The sequence below is a fragment of the Eptatretus burgeri genome, chromosome 8 (genome assembly GCF_056783735.1).
Source record: "Eptatretus burgeri isolate ZD-2024b chromosome 8, Ebu_testis_v1, whole genome shotgun sequence".
Lineage (NCBI taxonomy): Eukaryota > Metazoa > Chordata > Myxini > Myxiniformes > Myxinidae > Eptatretus > Eptatretus burgeri.
The window spans coordinates 4,909,980-4,928,665 of record NC_140968.1 but is presented as its reverse complement, the minus strand read 5'-3'; the positions used below and the strand labels follow the sequence as shown (position 1 = coordinate 4,928,665).

At 44.2% G+C, this 18,686-nt stretch overlaps 1 protein-coding gene across 5 annotated transcripts in view; it reads right to left on the bottom strand.

Annotated features, from left to right (window-relative positions):
• Positions 1-74: 74 nt before the first annotated feature.
• Positions 75-18,686, bottom strand: part of BSCL2 (BSCL2 lipid droplet biogenesis associated, seipin) — a 37,616-nt gene continuing 19,004 nt past the window's right edge. For 4 of the 5 annotated variants that reach the window (XM_085890739.1, XM_085890740.1, XM_085890741.1 and 1 more), the window contains 9 exons: positions 12,560-12,729; positions 12,180-12,258; positions 11,874-12,017; positions 9,976-10,110; positions 9,671-9,768; positions 2,257-2,395; positions 2,079-2,148; positions 1,686-1,893; positions 75-1,249 (listed from right to left, as the gene is read on the bottom strand). In XM_085890739.1, the coding sequence (XP_085746865.1) occupies positions 1,234-1,249; positions 1,686-1,893; positions 2,079-2,148; positions 2,257-2,395; positions 9,671-9,768; positions 9,976-10,110; positions 11,874-12,017; positions 12,180-12,258; positions 12,560-12,729 (1,059 nt within the window). In that variant the 3' untranslated portion in view covers positions 75-1,233. The remainder of the gene's footprint in view (positions 1,250-1,685; positions 1,894-2,078; positions 2,149-2,256; positions 2,396-9,670; positions 9,769-9,975; positions 10,111-11,873; positions 12,018-12,179; positions 12,259-12,559; positions 12,730-18,686) is intronic. The other variant, XM_085890738.1, reaches the window with a different exon arrangement.

The window sequence follows — 18,686 nt, the reverse complement described above, 5'->3', positions numbered from 1 at the left end:
AAGTCTATCCACAAAGGTTTTCCATTGGGTCAAAACTGGCAATGGAAAAACTATCTTCACCACATTGAGAGAAATGCATTTGAGATGTTGAAGTTTAATCACCCATTGTGAAAAAAAAACAAAACAAAGAATAACAATTTCATGTTTCACAAATGAGCTTCCTGACTTGAAACAAATTGCCAGAGCTTGCGTACAGTGGCTCGTTCCTTTAAGATGTTCGAATACACCTTCTCATTCCTTATGTACAAGTTAAACAAGTGCTGCAAGTCTTTCTTACCAATCACAATATATATATATATATATATATATATATATATATATATATATATATATATATATATATATATATATATATATATATATTGCCCCATTGTACTTGTATATTGATGGTGAGTCTTGGATTACTGTGAGTATCTCATTCGTGGAACTAAAGAGGGAAAACTGACATTGTAAAATTTATGGAGCAGGAAAAGTTACAACATTGAGATAAACATTGTGGTGATAACATCGTACATGACGGCATTGGGACGGAAACAATGTGAGGATTACTGCTCACTACACTAGAAACGAGGTGAACCGGCCTTGGCGGTGGAATGGGTAAAGCCTCGTTGCATTGCCCTCGCTGCTGTGGGTTCCATCGTCATGGATGTTCAACGAAAAATCTCTGCACTCCCTGATGGAGAGTGGCGACTTGCCCGGGATTAACTGTTCCCTTTGGAAACGTCCACGACTCGGCGTGAGTGTCCCGTGCTCCATACGGAGCTTATGGAACACCGACTCCAACCAGAGTTACGAACACGGTTGAAAAAAATAAAATAAAAAAAACCCACAACAGTTGCAGAAAATTGTAAATACAAAAAGATTCCTGTGCGAAATGTGATAAACTGATAACCTAAAATAAACACACACACACACACCGGAACGCAAAGAGATTTGCTCAAAGTGTTTCTTTGTGCTAAACATTTGGCTACACTTAAGCATTCCAAAAGTTAATGGATGTGGTGTTCACATCGCCATCTAACACGTTATCAAGGTGTCTCCACAAATCACGAAAACAAGAAGGGATGAAAATAAACCGAACGGTGGAACTGGCACATGCTATCAATTCTGGGCAATGGGAATTCCCCATCCACGTGGCCCGTCCATCGTGGTCTTCAATCCTGGCGGTCGTGTGCTCAGCGGGGAGATGGGTTTGGTTAAACTGGACCAGCGCAAGCTTGAAGGAGTGACGGTTCATGTAACAACTCTCCTGAAAAAGGAAGGTGAGAGGAAGAGACACATGAAGGCCTGATAAGCACGAAGGTGAATTATTTCTCAACAAATGAGGATCTCATTCACCAAGTAATTGCATGCAAGTCACTTCTAATAATCCAACAGTACTTACAATTCGATGCAATTACAGGTTTTCAAGTAATTGCTTCCCCTCCCCCCTCCCCCCCCCCAAAAATACAGCACTTGACATTGCAAACTATCCTCACGTTAGCGTTTGAGAAAAGCTCCGAAGGTCATTCGTTCGAGAAATGCCGAGAGCCCTTATCGTTAAGCGACTCGATACAAAACTTCTTTGGCAACTCGAATGAAAAAACAGAGTTCTGAGGAATTCCAAACAATAACAACAACCAAAGTGGTGCAACCGAAGATTAACGTAACAGTCATGTCAACAGTACTGTGCCCTGACAACCTACTCTTGCTCTGGAGCACTTTTGACATCGCCTTCACATTCTTCCTCACGGTCGACGTTATCCAAACGCTTCGCTGCATCTACATTTTCTTCCGAAGGTTCTTCTCGCCGAGCGAGCGTTTCGATTCGAACCTCTTCCCTTGTCCAAGTGGCTTCTTCACCGTGGGGTTCAGAAACTGTTTCGGAACCTTCAACACGCCACCCATCATTTCCTGCGAAATACAGTACATCAATAACAAGCTAGCCCCTTTGTTCAAACAATTCCGTAGACTGGAGGAAAAGCAAGTCAAAGGAGAGAAGGTGCGTGCATTACAGCAACCAGAACATTTTACTCAAAAGCAAAATGAGACTTGTGGGTAGAATTTCCATCTTGGCAAGTGTACACCCGGCCAATTACCTTGAATGGGCGTTCTCGAACTTTGGCTATCTTGATACTGCAATTCAGATTCCTCTTCGATATCCACCTGCTATGACAGTAATTTAAGCACAAATTGAACTCGACCGTTCCAGTCCACGTTTTGAAAGTATACATTTAAATACTGTAACCCAAAATAACAATTTTCTTTCAAACTCACCTGCACCCTGATTGGTTGGTTCTCTCCAGTGGACCACGCCCACTGGAGGTAACTGAACAGAACCAGAACAGTCAAAAAAACAAAGTTGCTGGAAATGCCCAAGACTGCTGATAGAAATGGGTAGTTGTACAGGAGGTATCTGTAACAAATGAGAATGAAAACAATTTGAAAGAAATGAGAATTGAAATCCAATATCAATATTAATATTTCGGCACGCCCCTTTCTTTGTTCCACCATCAGATTTTGGTGACTGCATGAAATTAAACAAGCTTTGACATATATAGTAATGATATTATTGTCTTCCTTAAGAGGCCCCTCAAAATTCGTTTTGATGATTATGGTAGTTAAACAGTTCATGTTCTCCATTTGCAAAATGGGAGGAATTATTGCACAAAAAAGAAATAAAAAATGATTTCCATTTTTTTAGAGGACCACTAAGATGAGTTCGTAAAACCTTTTGTAGAGTATGTTATTATTAATCACTATACGCCATAGTAAATCACTCATGTTATTGAGCTGTCAATAAGCTATCAATCATAGACATATAATAAACTCACTTGAGTGTGCATATCTCTATTTCAATGCGTAATATCAAGCAGTACCTTCATGATGACCTAATAAAACCGGTCTCGATGTCCATCCGTCCGTATATCTGTTCACAATCAAACCGATCGTGATGCATTTTAAGGCTTTCCGAGATCTTTGGAGAGATTACCTACACTTCCGCACGGTGCTGTTTTTATTATTCCTACTGCACTTCATTAGAACATCGATCGTGGATGGATGCGCAGATCCCAGGAGAACAACTATCGCTGTACAGAACAATTCATATTATCGATGGATAAAAATGATATTTAATTGATATTATAATAAATTGTTCATTTAAAATATCTTCAAATTTTGTGAGGTTTTAGTTTGTTGTGAAATATTAGGTCCTCGGGTCTCCGCATAGTGGCGTACAGGCTTAAGTCGTACTTCTGTTTACTACCGTAGAAAATCACAGAACCATCCGATCGACATGCTGTTAACAGTTTCAGAATCAGCTAAAATCTACAAGATATGAATTTGTAGACGAAACTGATCCGGCCAGCTAAAATCTATAAGATATGAATATGTACACGAAACTGATCTGGCCTTTTGGATCACTTTAAAGTAGGGTGCCCTGTAATTTTAATGCGCTCTATGGATCCTCTGGAACTCACGAATGGTACACGTTGTGTAGTCACTAAACTACGTGGTAATGTCATTGAAGTGGAGCTACTGCGGGACAGTCAAAGGGGAAAACCTGAATGATTTTTATCAATGGATAAAAATGATATAATATATTGTTTAAAATACATTCATGCTATCTGTCTTTTACCATATGTTGCCAGTGACGCCCGTCCAAGACGGGCACCTTTAATAGTACATACATATACACACACATACACACACACACACACACACACACACACACACACACACACACACACACACACACACACACACACACACACACACACACACACACACACACACACAAATTTGAGGAGTGTGTTTGTGTATTTGTTTGACTTCAATGCATTCCTCAACTGTTGGATGGAATGAATTGAAAAATGGTGGTTGTGCGAGGGGTGTTGGTTTCGGTGGTTAACCCTTTCAACCCGAGCGGCCGTTTTACCAGCCGCTATTCAAACCTCCATATACCTGAATGGCCGGATTTTTCTCCAGGGAGCCCAGGGCTGGGGAGCCGAAAGTCCAAGGAGCTCAGGGTTCAAAGGGTTAAAAAAAACACAAGAATACTCTGAGGGGATTCAGGGTGGGAGGAGGACCACAATTCTCTCCACACAAATGTGAATTGCACAGCACCAAAGAGAATAGTGTATGCAAGTGGTTGAACTACTGACCCTACCCGAGGGAGTGAGTGTTACTATTAGAGCCGCTGCAACGCAATAAGATTGTGTCATGTGCGGTGATTGATAATCCCCGTGAACTAATTTACCTCCACCAGCAAAGGTGGACGGAGGTTATGTTTTCACCAGTCTGTCTGCGTGTTTGTCTCTGCTGAGCAGGATATCTCAAAAGGTTATGGCAGATTTAGCCGAAATTCGGTGGACAGATTGGATATGACAAGGACAAATCGATTCGATTTTGGTGAAGATCTGAATGGTTTAATTGTTTTAGATTTTGTGAACTATGAAGCCAAAAGAGGTATTATGAAAGTTCAATGTCGTGGCCTGAACGTGTCCTTTGTTTCCTGTATTTAACAAGCCTTCGTATTGATAAACAATAAAATAGTGCGATTGTAGGCCCATTGTATTGTAAAAACTTTAAATGATAAAGTCCCTCCTTTCATTTACATTGACATATACCAATGGTGGGATGAATTAAGGGCAGGGCAAATAGAGCAGCTGCCCAGGACCCGAAGATATTAAAAATAAATTAGATGAAGATAAAACAAAAAAATACAGACCCCAGGGTGTGTTCCATAACCTACTAGGAGGGCACTCAGTAGAGCGCACACCTCCACCACGCAATGCCTGATCCACGAGAACATATCGGGTCCAATACATTTTTGAGATAGCGCGCAAGATATCGTTTTTGGCCCTGTCTCTCAATAGTGAAGAACCAGATTGAAAATTAAATAATTATCATATCCAGATCTGGATTTGGATCTTCACCAAAATCGAATCAATTGGTCCTCGCCACACTCCCAACCTGTCCACCAAGTTTCGTCCGAATCCGTCCCAAACTTTTTGAGATATCCAGCACACAAACAAACAGAGAGACAGAGAGGGGTGAAAACATAACCTCCTCCACCTTTGCTGGTGGAGGTAACTAGAACGGCATAGAGCGCATAACTCTGCCAGGCTGAACAGTTTACATTTTCGAGCCCACCGATAGGCCGGATCTGCATCTGGACCAGTTGGCTTTGTCACACACCAAAATTGAATCAGCTTGTTCAAGTCACCTACCCAACTCATCCACCAAGTTTTGTCATAACTCATCCACAACCTTATTGAGACATCATTCTTTGTATCGTTTTTGACCCTCCCTCTCAATGGTGAAGAATCACTTTAAAAGTTAAAAAAAGTTCTCGTATCCACATCCGAATCTTCAGCAAAATCTAATGAAATCATCCTCGTCACACACCCAACCTGTCCACCAAATTTAGTCTGAATCCAAACGTCCATAAATTTTGAGATATTCTGCTCACAGAGACAGAGACAGACAGACAGACAGGACAGACAGATGTGAAAAACACAAACTCCATCCTCTTTCGCTGGTGAAGGTAATCATTATTACAATAGACTCAATAAAGTTATCAAATTATTGAGTCACAGAACACCACCCGCGTCTGGAGTCCAAGTCCAAGCAAAATATGAACTCGAGTTTGACTCAAATCCGACATCAACGGGGACAAGAAGTGGAAAATAACAGAAAAACACAAAACAAAGAAAGCACCATCTTGATGCAATTCGTGAGCTTTAGAAGCTGCAACAAAAAGAATTCCCTTGTTGCCGATTGATCGCAGTCCGTCGTATAGATGATGACCACAATGGAGGAGACAAAAAGTGAGGCTAACCCAAAAAGTGTTAACAGCTCTGGTGTGAGTGTTAAATGATACGGCAGTTAAGCAAAAGGATTATGAATTTTGTGATTAAAAACGTGTCCATTATGGGGCCATCTTGGATTTGACCAAGAACGACCTTTGCAGGATGAGAATTCGGTCTTTCAGCAATTAAGTCATATTAACCTGATGCAAAAATATATAAATTATACACTTTGTTGCGCGAGGTTCTTTGTTTTGATCTGTCTTCCAGACCTTTGAATCATATTGAAGAATGATGTTTGACCTGGATTGAAATTAAGAGGCGAGTGACCTCGAACAATGCGAATCTGTACCCTGCATCAGAGTGTGTGTCCAATTGAAACAGTGAACTACTTCTGTGGAGGCTTTGGTGGTGGTCTGTCTCCAAAAAATTATGTTGTAGGAACCACATGTACCGTACAATAATGGTGACACGAGGTCAACAGCCTTTATTAATCTCTCATACGTGTTCTCAACTTGTGATACTGTGTAGTATGCTATGCTAACATCATTGTGATACACTTGTGTTTTGTAGACTATCGTAGTCCCTTCTGCATGTTGAGCACCCCGGCACCCCTGCGGAAAAAAAAACAAAGTATCGAGTAGTGAGTGGTGGCCATCTGTCTAGAAAATATTAGCACACAACTTGCTTTCCCTGGCCTCGGTTCCTCCTCCTCTAGCTCCAATCATCATGGAAAAATGGCACTTCCAGGTAGATCCCACGACACCTGCATCCAAGCACCCCGAGCTAGCTTGCACGACTAATTTGGAGCTCTGTGTACTTTGTCAGGAGCACACCGGGGAAGTTTTGCCGTTTCCAGCTAAATATGGGAAGATGCCAATGGATATAGACATCGGAAGACTCGTGATGGGTATGGCATAGAGGCCACAATAACGATGGCACTCTGATGGTTGGCATAAAACATGTTGTTTGAAGTTTAATCAAACAAATCTTGAACGACTACAGAGGAACATAATGCTGGGACTTTATCAGCTGGGTACACTTGTTTAAGCCCGAGCAGTGTATATCTCACAGAGCCCATATCTTTCATCTGTGACGAGTCAGCTGGCTCTGAAGGCTTCAATGAAGCTTCCACCTACGACGATGATTCAAAGGTTCAGAGGTGTACAATGGAATAAGAAAACACTACGCTGATGGCCAACCTCACATCTGGGAACATAGATGCCATTGAGGCTAAGTACCACATTACCATCACAGATGCCTTGTGAAACTACAATAGAGCGAGAGCTGCTGACAGCACAGGAGCTGATCGGGATCCAGATGCTCATCTCCACAGCATTGCATTTGCAGAGTTAGTGGCCAACATAGAAAACTTTTGCACGGACAAAGATGTTGTCTTCAGTCTTCTCGCTAGCGGATCTAGCAGGGATGTGCAAGACCTGTCTGGAACGGATGTGCGTTAATGATGCTGAGGACCGAATTCACAGCAAAAGGTTAAAAATGGAATGACTATCTGAGTTTCCCGATGTACGGGCACATTCACAGGGGAGAGGTATACTTCTTACATTTGATGATGACATTGGTGGTGCTGTTAGAAAGGCCTGTGACCATGATAACAATGCATTGCATTTGGCACGAGCAGCACAAGTCATTCACAGATAAATGTTCGAAAGTACTCATTCGATGGTTCATTCGAGCAAGGATCTCAGGAAGGTGCTGTACCACCAACCCTGTTGGCTTGTGTCAACATCATACCAAGGAGTCTAAACATCAAACGCAAGTTCTCACCGAGAACATCATGACAGTAGCTCTCTCCATATCTCAGTTCCTGAGGTTCCGCAGTATGAAACATGGACGTGCTGCCAATTCCCTGGAACAGTTCATCACAACCATGATCGTGAAATGCCACTTCCACTGTACATTGCACTGAAGATCCATGCAGTGACTCCTGACCCTCAGCTTTCAAGCCAGTCAGACTGGAGTTGGAGGAAGGACACTGCAGGGTGGACACCACTCTGGACCACCCTTCCAGAAGCACCACAATCGTGCTCTGAACTCATTAAATGTGGCTGCAAGAATAGATACAGAGAAAGCTGCAAAAGTGTCAAGGCCTCACTGAAATGCACAACCCACAAAAGGTATCACTGAAATCCACAGTTGTTGCAGAAGAATGCAAGCGGCTGAGAGCTGTTGCCGCACCTTCGGTCTCGCTCAAGGCAATATTTGTCCTCTGGCCTTCAATGCAAAGCCTTTACTAATGGATCCTTGAAACAAAAAAGCAAACGAACAAACAAACAAACAAACAAGAATGGCAGACATTGGCAAGAGAATGCAATTTATACTTTGAATGGAGAAATCAAATATTTTATATATATATATATATATATGGCATCGTTGATTATACGTCCCATAATGAACTGCACTGCACTGCACTACCTGCAGTCCTGCACTCAAGGACAGCTGGTGAACATGGCAGTTTGACATGCAAGTGCTGGTACACACTCATGTTAAGAGGTATCACCATTGCAAATAAGAATATTAATGGGAGCATTGCTGTGGTTATTCCCATCCACAATCTGGGCCAGTGAAACGTCTGCAGGTCTTGTCTGTGGCTGTCTCGCTGTCTGTCTGTCTGTCTGTCTCTCCATGCTGTGCCCCTACATCAGTACACTGGTACTCATTTCACCGACCTCAGAAGGATGACAGGCTGAATCAACCCCACCTTGTGTTAAATCAGCAGCCAACGGGGCTCGAACTCAGGAACCTAGGATCCCAAGCCCACCATCCTAACCATTAAGCCAACACCAGGCTTGGTGCCAGAGTGACAGGTTGAGACAGTAATATTTTCCATATTTGAAGGACATGTTCCATTTATCAGAACAGTACGTTGAGCTTATAGCAAAGTGTGGCTCGCATCGAGTTTAACTAGCAACATCCGTTGTGCTTTAACCTTCAAAGTTGGTCTCCACACAAGGACCCATGGCTGAATTATAACCTTACTGAACAATCCACCTGAATGTTGATCCCCCTGACCTGTAGGGGCTTCTTTATTTGTAAACGTGATCATTTCCGTTCACCAGAAATGTCGTCATAATTTCAGTTGTACCCTATTTGCCATCTCACTGAACACCATCTTGAATTTAAGCATGTGCATTAAAAAGAAATGCCTGGTGTTGGCTTAATGGTTAGGGTGGTGGGCTTGGGATCCTCGGGTCCTGAATTCAAATCCTGCTCAGCTGTTGAATTAATACCAGGTGGGGTTAACTCGGCCTGTCATCCTTCCGAGGTCGGCAAAATGAGTGCCAGCTTGCTGGTATCCTGTGTCGGAGTGGCGACCCGTCCAGGATTGTGCCTAATAGCCAAGGAGACTGCTGAAGCAGCACCAATGCTCTGCACCGAGTACGGTCCCGATGGATGGATTAAAAGCAGGAAACATGATTACGCGTGTTGGTTAGCGATACTGCAAAGACAAATTCCCTTCTTCCAATAAAGTGCAGACATCCAAGGAATGTTATCACCCCGACGTGTTCTCGTACACCACACCACATTGCATTACTCTTAGAAACAAGAGTCCAGGTCAAGTTTGAACAACCCTCAAAACATTACACCGCAACTACTGCAGCTCTCATTTTCATCTTGGTGACTTAAACTCACCCCATTACCTCTTCAGGTAACTTTTTCATTTTGGTTCGCTTCTCATTACAATTCAGCAGTGTGCTTTACGTCGGTCAGAACGAGTACAGGAAGCAATTTCGCACAGAGTTCGGTCCTGCTGCCATTATGGACCATCTCGATTTGCTCGTTAGAGGATTTTTAATACAAATGCACACGCCATAATGAGCTGAACATCGGCTCGAGAATGGAACGTGCTATAAACCAACCTCAAACCGGTGAAATGAGCGTGAACACGAAGGAAAGCAGAGTATATCTCGATCCTCTTGATCTGAATCTCAATCACAGCACCAATTGTGGGCAAGTACTGTAAACAGAGTACAACGGGCACAGAGTTACGTTTTTTTATTAGTTCAAATCATACGGCTGCTGCATACGATAGCCACGTGATACAAGACATGACGTCCAGTACAGCACAGTCACGGGCTGGTGTGTACGAGACACGTACAGGAAACCTACAACAGGTCAAGTTTACACTGCAGCAGCACAACGCGGTATCACTTGATGAACTCACAGCGTCCTGCTGGTAATTCGAGAAGAGTAGCACCTCCATGAGCTGCTTCTGCTCAACAAGCCTCGTAAGAAAGAGTGGAGCAAAGAACAGGGTTTCCATGATCTGCAGCAACCATGAGCGGTAGTGCAACATCGCCTTGAAAAAAAAAACAAAAAAACATCAAGCAAGTCACCAGTGGTGGACTACCAACTTAAAGATACACAGTACACAAAGGTACACATCTGTGGTCGTTTCATCAATTTGCACACATGCAGCAACTGGCGACAGGTGCGCATCAGTTCTTGAGTTGCAGCTTTGTGGATGATGCGGTGCCTCAGTAAATAAAGGCAGGAATCTAGAATTTGGACATGGTTTTGTGTGATATAATTTAGCGCAGTATTTATGACAAATTAATAGATTAAGAGTGAAAGATTTGAACAAATCCCATTGAGTTAAGTGTGTGAATATGGAAATGTAGATCTAAAATCACAAGTTGGTCAAACACTTGGAATACTTCTTTCAATCCAGGGTAATCTCACGAGAGATCTCTCTATCTCTCTCTCTCTGAAAGGACCGTTTGGCAAACACTCCTATATACTTTCTTAACAATCCTCTTGAGGAAGTTCAGTCGTTCATTGATGGCACGCAGGACAGCTGGCTTAATGTCCCCTTTGAATGGTGGCAGACTGATCAATGCGACCCCCAGCTTGCAAAACAGCCGAGCAGGATGATGGTTTACAGTAGTTGGTCAATGAATTGTATCCAGATTAGAACTGGAAGGGTACTCGGTCGAGCGCATGCCTCCGCCACGTAATGCCTGATCCATGAGAACATATCGGGCCCAAGACATGTTTGACATTTCATGCTATAAAGCACTATATCGTTTTTGGCCCTATCTCTCAATGGTGAAGAATCACTGAAAAAATTCTGGTAGTTGGATCCGGATCCGGATCCGGATCTTCACTAAAATCTAAATCAGTTCGTCCTTGTCACACACCCAACCCTGTCCACAAAATTTCATCCGGATCCGTCCACAGCCTTTTGAGATATCTTGTACACAAACAGTCAAACAGACAGAAAGGGGTGAAAACACAACTTCCTTCACCTTCGGTGGCGGAGGTCAATATCAAAAGGTGAACATGCTACCTTCGAGCTCTCTAGTGAGGCCTATTGCTGATTAAATACCAAGGAATAAAACCATGCATCTGGGTTGCTCCTGGGAGATCGATCAGCTATCTCCATGCTGTGGGCCTGTTCGAGCAGAAGTGTGTGGAGCAAATCAACATCATCAACGACGATAACCATTAGTCAAAATAAATTGGTAATTGTCAGCCATGCCAAGGGACATTGAGAAAACAATAATTCAACAAGTCTTCATCAATTTTGGGACAAAAAGAGAATCCATTAATCACCAGAATTTGGACTTTAAAAATAAGATCAAATATAAAGATTCAACAGGTCTTCATGGATTGGAAGCTCTGGGTTGGTTTTGATGCAGTCAAATTCCCTCAGCAGTCTTGCCTTCCGACACACGTTGGGGGGTGGGAGGTGACACGGGACTGGGAGCCACTGCACGGGTATCGATTCCATTGTACCTCTGATTGATTCGCATCAGTGTTTACAGGACAGTGTCCAAGTGTTTTGTGTGGCTGCTCTCTGTCCAAACAGGAGAACAGTATTCCGCTGCAGAGTACACAAGAGCAAGGCTCGCAGTGCGACGAGTGCGTGCACTCGATCCCAAGCTGGTACCCACCAGTTTCCGGATGACGTTTACCCTGGTCTTGACCGTTTTAGGTGTTCTCGGAACGTGAGGTCGCCATCAGGGGTGACTCCAAGGTACTACCACAGCATCATGATGGTGCTTGTTGTAACTTTATGGACGTTTTAATTCGAATTATTTAGATAACAGTACAACGTACCGATTTGGTTGCAGTCAGGAGGGCCTTGCCACCATTCGCATATGTCGTCATGGTAACAATGAACATTCCCAGTTGCTGATTGGTCAGAGACTCAGGTAGGTCCAAGTCCAAAGTGATGCTGTATGGAGTCCCAGGAAACAACACCTGCAGCCACAACATTTATGCAATGTTGGCTCGGTATACATTTCTGCACCTCACACAGCAGCAGCAGCAGCAGCAACAGCTCGGCAAAATTAGCCTTTGGAATCACTTTCAAGCCTGATAGCTTCATTAAATTTAAGCGGGTGAAGGGGCGCAGGGCATTACCTTGTCCCTTCCATCTCGAAGGAAGGAAACATTTGCAACGGGGAAGGAACACAATTCGTTTCTCGACTCACAGTCACTCCTGATGCACACATACAAACAGGAAATTATTGGAATGGATAAGCAGAAGCTAAAGCTTTAAACCATCGTCCATAATCACAAGCATCACAAGTTAGTGATATTGTTATTACGAGTCAAAATTAATATCATACTGCCCTCCCCACGACAACACAGATTATAAATTATCATCACCCACCAATAAATTGCTGCAATGTGACGTCATATCACTAAAAACAGTCATTGCGAGTGATGGAGCGAAATAAAATTGCAAAAGACAACATTCGTTTTGCACAGAACACCAAGAGCCTCCGTCGGAAACCAACCGGAATATAAAGTGAACCGGAGTGGCAAAGCTGACGGCTGGCATGTACGACGAATAGAAGGCACCGTACAGGAAAGCCGAGATCCACAGAAGCAACGCGGCCATACAAGCCACAACACAGGTCTGCAGGATCGCCCTCCTCACCTTCGACCCCCAAATGACTACCATCTCCTGCAACAATAAATAAATGCAAACGACTACAGTTAACGTTTCTCTCCGGATCTTTACATTTCCATGAGTTCCGGTGTGTTGGACCAAGTTTTCACAGGAAACTACACAGTTTAACCTTCGGCCAAAGGCACACTTACCTTTGAGCTGTCTCGTCGGGATCCGATTCCCGACCCCATGCTATCAACCGGTGCTTCGCAGGTCGGGCGTTGCGTCACGAAGTGCGCCGTGACGCCGTCCCTTATGATGGACATCAAGTCGGATGTCCCGTCTGCTAGCACAAGTCGGTGGACGTAAAATATCCCACGGTGACTTTCACGAAGAGTAAGCGAGTTATCGCCGGTATCCCGAACTAGTAACAAATTGCTGTCCAAGTCACTTTCAGTCGGAATCTGCCAGCTAGTTACTTGAAGGCTTGAGCCATAAACGTTCCCTGGCACATAATTGAGGCCATTATAGGAGTGGGAGTGGCAGTAAATAGTATTAGTGAGAGAGATCTTAAAGATTTAAACTGTGAGAAGAGCGATAATTAAAGTGATGACAATAATATAATTAGAATTGCAGAATCACCTCCACCGCCACCCCTCCCCCCTCCTCCCCATCCTCCACACCCATGTAAAAATCAAAAGATGACAAAAAAAACAAAAGACTAACATCAACCTGCATTAATCTGTACGAGCTGTGGTAATGCATCATCTCACCAAATACTGTCTGGAATGGGTGAACGACAAAGGAATCCATCCATTCATCGGGACCACACTCTGTGCGGAACGTTTGTGCTGCCTAAACAGTCTCCTAGGCGATTGGACACAATCCTGGACGGGTCGCCACTCCGACAAAGGATACCAGCAAGCTGGCACTCATTTTGCCGACCTCGGAAGGATGACAGGCAGAGTCAACCCCACCTGATATTAATTCAACAGCCAAGTGGGATTTGAACTCAGGATCCTCGGATCCCAAGCCCACCACCCTAACCATTAAGCCAACACCAGGCATAGAAAGGCATGGCGACCAAAAAAAAACAAACAAACAAACAAGAAAACAACCTCTTAATGTGTTACCATTTTGACCTTTGTATAATTGCAGACTGGCAGGATGTCCAAGAGGTATGCACAGGGACATCAAATACAAGGAGACAATGCTAAATGTGTGGTTTTTAGTGTTTCACCTTTAACCCCATAATGTCTGAATGAGGACCTAAAAGGATAAAAAAAAAATTAAAAAAATTAAAGAGGACCCTCGGCTTGTTGAACCAAGGTACGTCCGTCAAACTTGAATATTGGTTCAGAAATGAAGGAACGGTGTGCGATCGATTGCTGGTAAGAAAAAGGAAACAAATAAATAAACCAGTCACCCGCAGGGTGACCCATATCTTGCCAAAAGGTGACCACGTGTGACTTCTTTCAGGTCACACTGAGGTGAACAGAGCTGCTATCCACCAGGAGCGACTCCTTGAGGAATATCTGCCTACGAGAGATTCCGATGAGAATCGTTCTACAGAATAACCATGAAAAATATGCGTTTGCCTCATAACGTCACCAAATGACGTCATAATGTATCAAGCTTGACATATCTAGAAAGCACTCATCGAGGTGTTCAAATTGAGGTACTACACGATATGGTTCCTAAAACTTGAAAATTTGACCTGAGGCGCTAACCATGAAGGTCAAGGCCAATCACCACCAAAAAATTAATCAGCTGAGCGCCAGACCATGAACTATATTCCCATGAAGTTTGAAGACGATCCGATCAAAATTACTCAAAAAAATAAGGGTTTTGTCGACTCCCCTGATTTGCGACAGTGACCTTGACCTTTGACCTCGACCTTCAAAATTTTATGCGCTGAAAGGGACCTCTATTGGCCTCTGATATACGAAGTTACAAAAATTGCCAATGATAACTGTGCTCTGCAGAATTTTTTAAACGTGATTACAGACAAACAAAAAAAAAAAAAAATATAAAAAAAACAAACATACAAGCTGACTAATATATCTTGCAAAAAACTTCGTTTTGGCAAGATAATAAATAAAACAAGAAAGAAAAACAAAATGGGAATGAGATTAAAGATTTGAAAGAGACAGAGAGGTGGTGTGAACCACGCAATGTAAATCAAATAAATAATACACCGTCGGTCATGATCGCCATCTCCTGCACCGCTTTGAAAAGAGTCAGCAAACTTGAGTCGAATCAACCCCCCCCCCCCCCCCCGTGATGAATCTGAGTTTATCACTTAGTCATCGCACACAGGTCGGTGGTCTCTCCATCTTCTTGCACCTACTTTCTGCTCTTTCCGTGCTTTGTCCCTCCCCCAGGTTTCTGCAGTCCACCGAAAACCTTCTTCGGTGAAACGTTCCGAAATCCAGGTTCACTGCTCACCTGCACTCATTCGTTCCTCTCTTTTTTATCCCCCACCTGTGGATTCAAGTTTCACATCCTCTTCAATCTCATTCTTCCCTCCAGGTCTTCAATACAACTGTTCACCGCCATCTCAGATCGGCCCCAATCCAAAACCATGATCTTTTTTAACCCCCATTAACCACCCCCCCCCCAAATACCTCCTAATTTCCCAGTTTTTCCTCCTTGGAGTTCCCTTCTTCATACATATGCGTTTCACGTCCTGTTTGTATCTTCTGGTCCGTTCAGTGTGCTAGCTCTTTCTCATGAACCTAGACTATGTATATGGTGTTACGGCTGTGGAAATTCGCAGAACACCATATGGGACATTTTCACAAAAGCGGGTCAGGTAACGGTAAAGACTGTCCGAGAATTTTTATCAAGCATATATTGCCCAGTCAGTGCAGAGGCCTTATGGTGATCCTGCGTTGCTGGCATCATTTGAACATTTTTCTCGGTCTTATAAGGGGTTCAAGCACTATTTCGAGAATATCAAAGAAAGTTGATTTTTGAGTTTGTTCTTTACCGTTACCTGACCCGCTTTCATGAAAATGTCTCATAAAGGTTCCTTAGTTCACTTATTCCGGTAAGTCTGTGTTCAGTTAGATTTTCCCACCGTTGTTTAATGGGAATTATTCGTGTCACAGAGCTGTGATCCTTTGAGGTAAGTTTTTCTATCGTTATTTTGAACCAACCACATCTCCACCACCATTACAGCAACCAACATCGCTCCCCTTAACCACAACACCAATCACAACGACACTTGCCTCTCAACAACCACACCATCCTCACCACTCCACCAGCAACCGTCAACATCTCCACGCCACAAACATCGCCTCACCTTCGTCTCCGAAACGACGCCATCTTTGCACCAGCCGCGGTGAGTCCCCAGCGAACAGCGTCACTGCAAACCGACACGGGAGGTTTCGTCGAAGCGCAAGTCCGGTGATTTCTACCACGTCCGCTCTGTGTGGAAGCTTCGCTCTCGGAGAATCGGATCCAGAGGGCCGGTGATTTCTACCACGTCCGCTTTCCGAGCAGAGGTCAGAGGTCAGAGGTGAGAGGGCGGAGATCAGATCTCATCTCACCAGCCCTATAAAAAGGCCGCGCAGAGCGCCAGTTCAACGAGTCAAGTCGGGACTGGAGAGTGTCTGGAGCGGTCGAAGAGCTGCACGGAAGTGGGGAGCCTGGCGCTTGGAGCCTTCAGTCGGTGGAGAGGGTCGGACGCCAGGAGGAGACGCGAGCTGGGAGCGCAGCCCCGCCTGCTCTGCCGCGCAGACCTACGCGCTCGAGTACGGGCCGGAGAGGACTCGCCAACCAGCTCCGAACAGTCCGAGGTGGTCGGGCTTCGTGACAGTCCAGGCAGCGCGAGGGACGAGCGGGCTCTTAACGAGAGCATCAACTTGGAAAGAGCGAAGGCCCGTTCGTTCCTCTGAGACGTTGCCGGCTGGGCCCGAATCACCGGGCCGTCGGACGAGGCCTGGGCCGGACCGCGGCTACGCTAGCTGCCGTGGGAAAGGAGCGTCTTGGGTTGCCCCAGCGAGGAAGGTAACCTGCGCAGCCTCGTGGGGCCCTTTCGGTCAGCCAAGTCCCACGCCATAAAGGCCCACGGGCCCAGTCTGACCCCCTGTCTGTGGGGGTGGTCTTTTCTTTTATTTTGAGTGAATGTTGGCGGCGCCGTGTCTTGTGAAGTAAAACCTGTTAAGTGCCTGTGAAATAATAATAATAATAATAATACAGTAAGTCCTCGCTAACCGGAAGTTCGCATATCGTAGTTTCCATTTTTCGTAATTTAGTTTTAATGACCAATTTTTCAATTATCGCAAACATTTTATGCCTATCGTAATGTCATTGCAAGGAAAAAAACGCAAAAAAAAGTTTCAAACTGCCTGCAAAAAAACAACAATCACACAGGATGCGCATAAACATACTTTCACTTTACTGCGCATGTACTGTATGCTGTACTGTACGTATTCTCTTCACGCTCGCCTGCATACCTTCCAGTATGAATCCCAAGCGACCCGCAAGTCTTTTGCCGAGCACACCTCGTTTCAAGCGACAACGAAAGGCTGTCACATTGAAGGTGAAATTGGATATAATTAAAAGACATGAACAAGGTGAAGGGACAACGGAAATCGGCCGCGCGCAGCAATCGCTGCATCGACTGTACATTCGATCGTTCAAAGTTCGGCAAAGATAAAGACAATATCACAGATTGCGACCAGTTCGAGTGCAACGACACTAACGAGAATGAGAGATGGTGCCATGCACAACATGGAGCGTTTATTATGTGTGTGGATAGAAGATCAAACTAAACATCACATGCCTTTATCTCTTGCTGTGATACAAGAAAAAGCGTGTAGTTTGTTAGGGCATTGACCCACGATTACGTGATCAATTACTTCTCCAATCATGTTGAGAAGTATCTCCAAGGAGAACAACATTGACAACAAATCTTTGCTGCTTGTAGACAATGCTCCTGCCCATCCTCAGCAAATGGAAGACTGGTGTGAAAACGTGCAGGTAGTATTTTTACCACCAAATACTACCTCACTTTTACAGCCTATGGATCAGGGAGTTATTGCTGCTTTTAAAGCCTATTATGTTAAGCATACCATGCTGCAGATTATCAAAAAAAACTGATAAGGACAAGCTATCAATCAAGGAGTTTTGGCGAACATACAACATAAAAATGGCTTTGGAAAACATTGAGGATTCATGGGCGGAGGCGAGTGCCTCCACAATGAACGCTGTGTGAAAGAAAGTGTGGCCCGAGTGTGTCCACAATTTCACGGGGTTTGCTGATGTTCCGTTGATTACAAGTCAAATTGTAGACCTGACGCAGGAGGTTGGTTTGAAGAGGTTGACGAAGAGGACGTGGATGACTTACTGGAGTCTCATGCAGAACCCTTAAGCAATGAAGATCTTATGGAGTTGGAACAGCAGTGGGCTCTTGAGGAAGAAGAAGAAGCTGTGACACCTTCATCCGAGCATCTCACCATGAAAAACCTCAGCCAAATCCTCAGCTCGTTTGAAAGTGCCACAGAATTTGTTATCGAGCAAGATCCAAATCTTGAAAGGAGCACTGATTTTAGCTGTGTTGTTTATGATGCCCTTTGTTGCTACAAGGAACGTTATGCAGCAGAGAAAAAGAAAGCCATCCAGCCCACTCTCCATGCATTTTTCAAGCCAAAAGATGCAGCACCAACTCCATCCACCATCCAGGATGCTCTTTCAACCAGCTGCCAAGAGACCGTTCCCGCTGGTGAAGAAAGTCACAGCACAGTGTCAAGTGAAGAGGGGGACGATTCTGCCACTCCGCAAGTGTGACTTGTCCACCGCAATCAACTCCATTCCTCCAGCCTCGGGGTAAGTCTCCACGACTCGAGGAGTGAGTTTTGTTTATTTGTGTTTATGTCCAAAAAATTCCGAGCCAAAAACACATTGGTTTCTATGAGAAAATATGTTTTGTTTAACACAGTTTCGCTTATCATAAGGTTTTCCAGGAACGCAACCCTTGCGAAAAGCGAGGACTCACTGTATTCGGTCGTAGTGCTTTCCCTTGC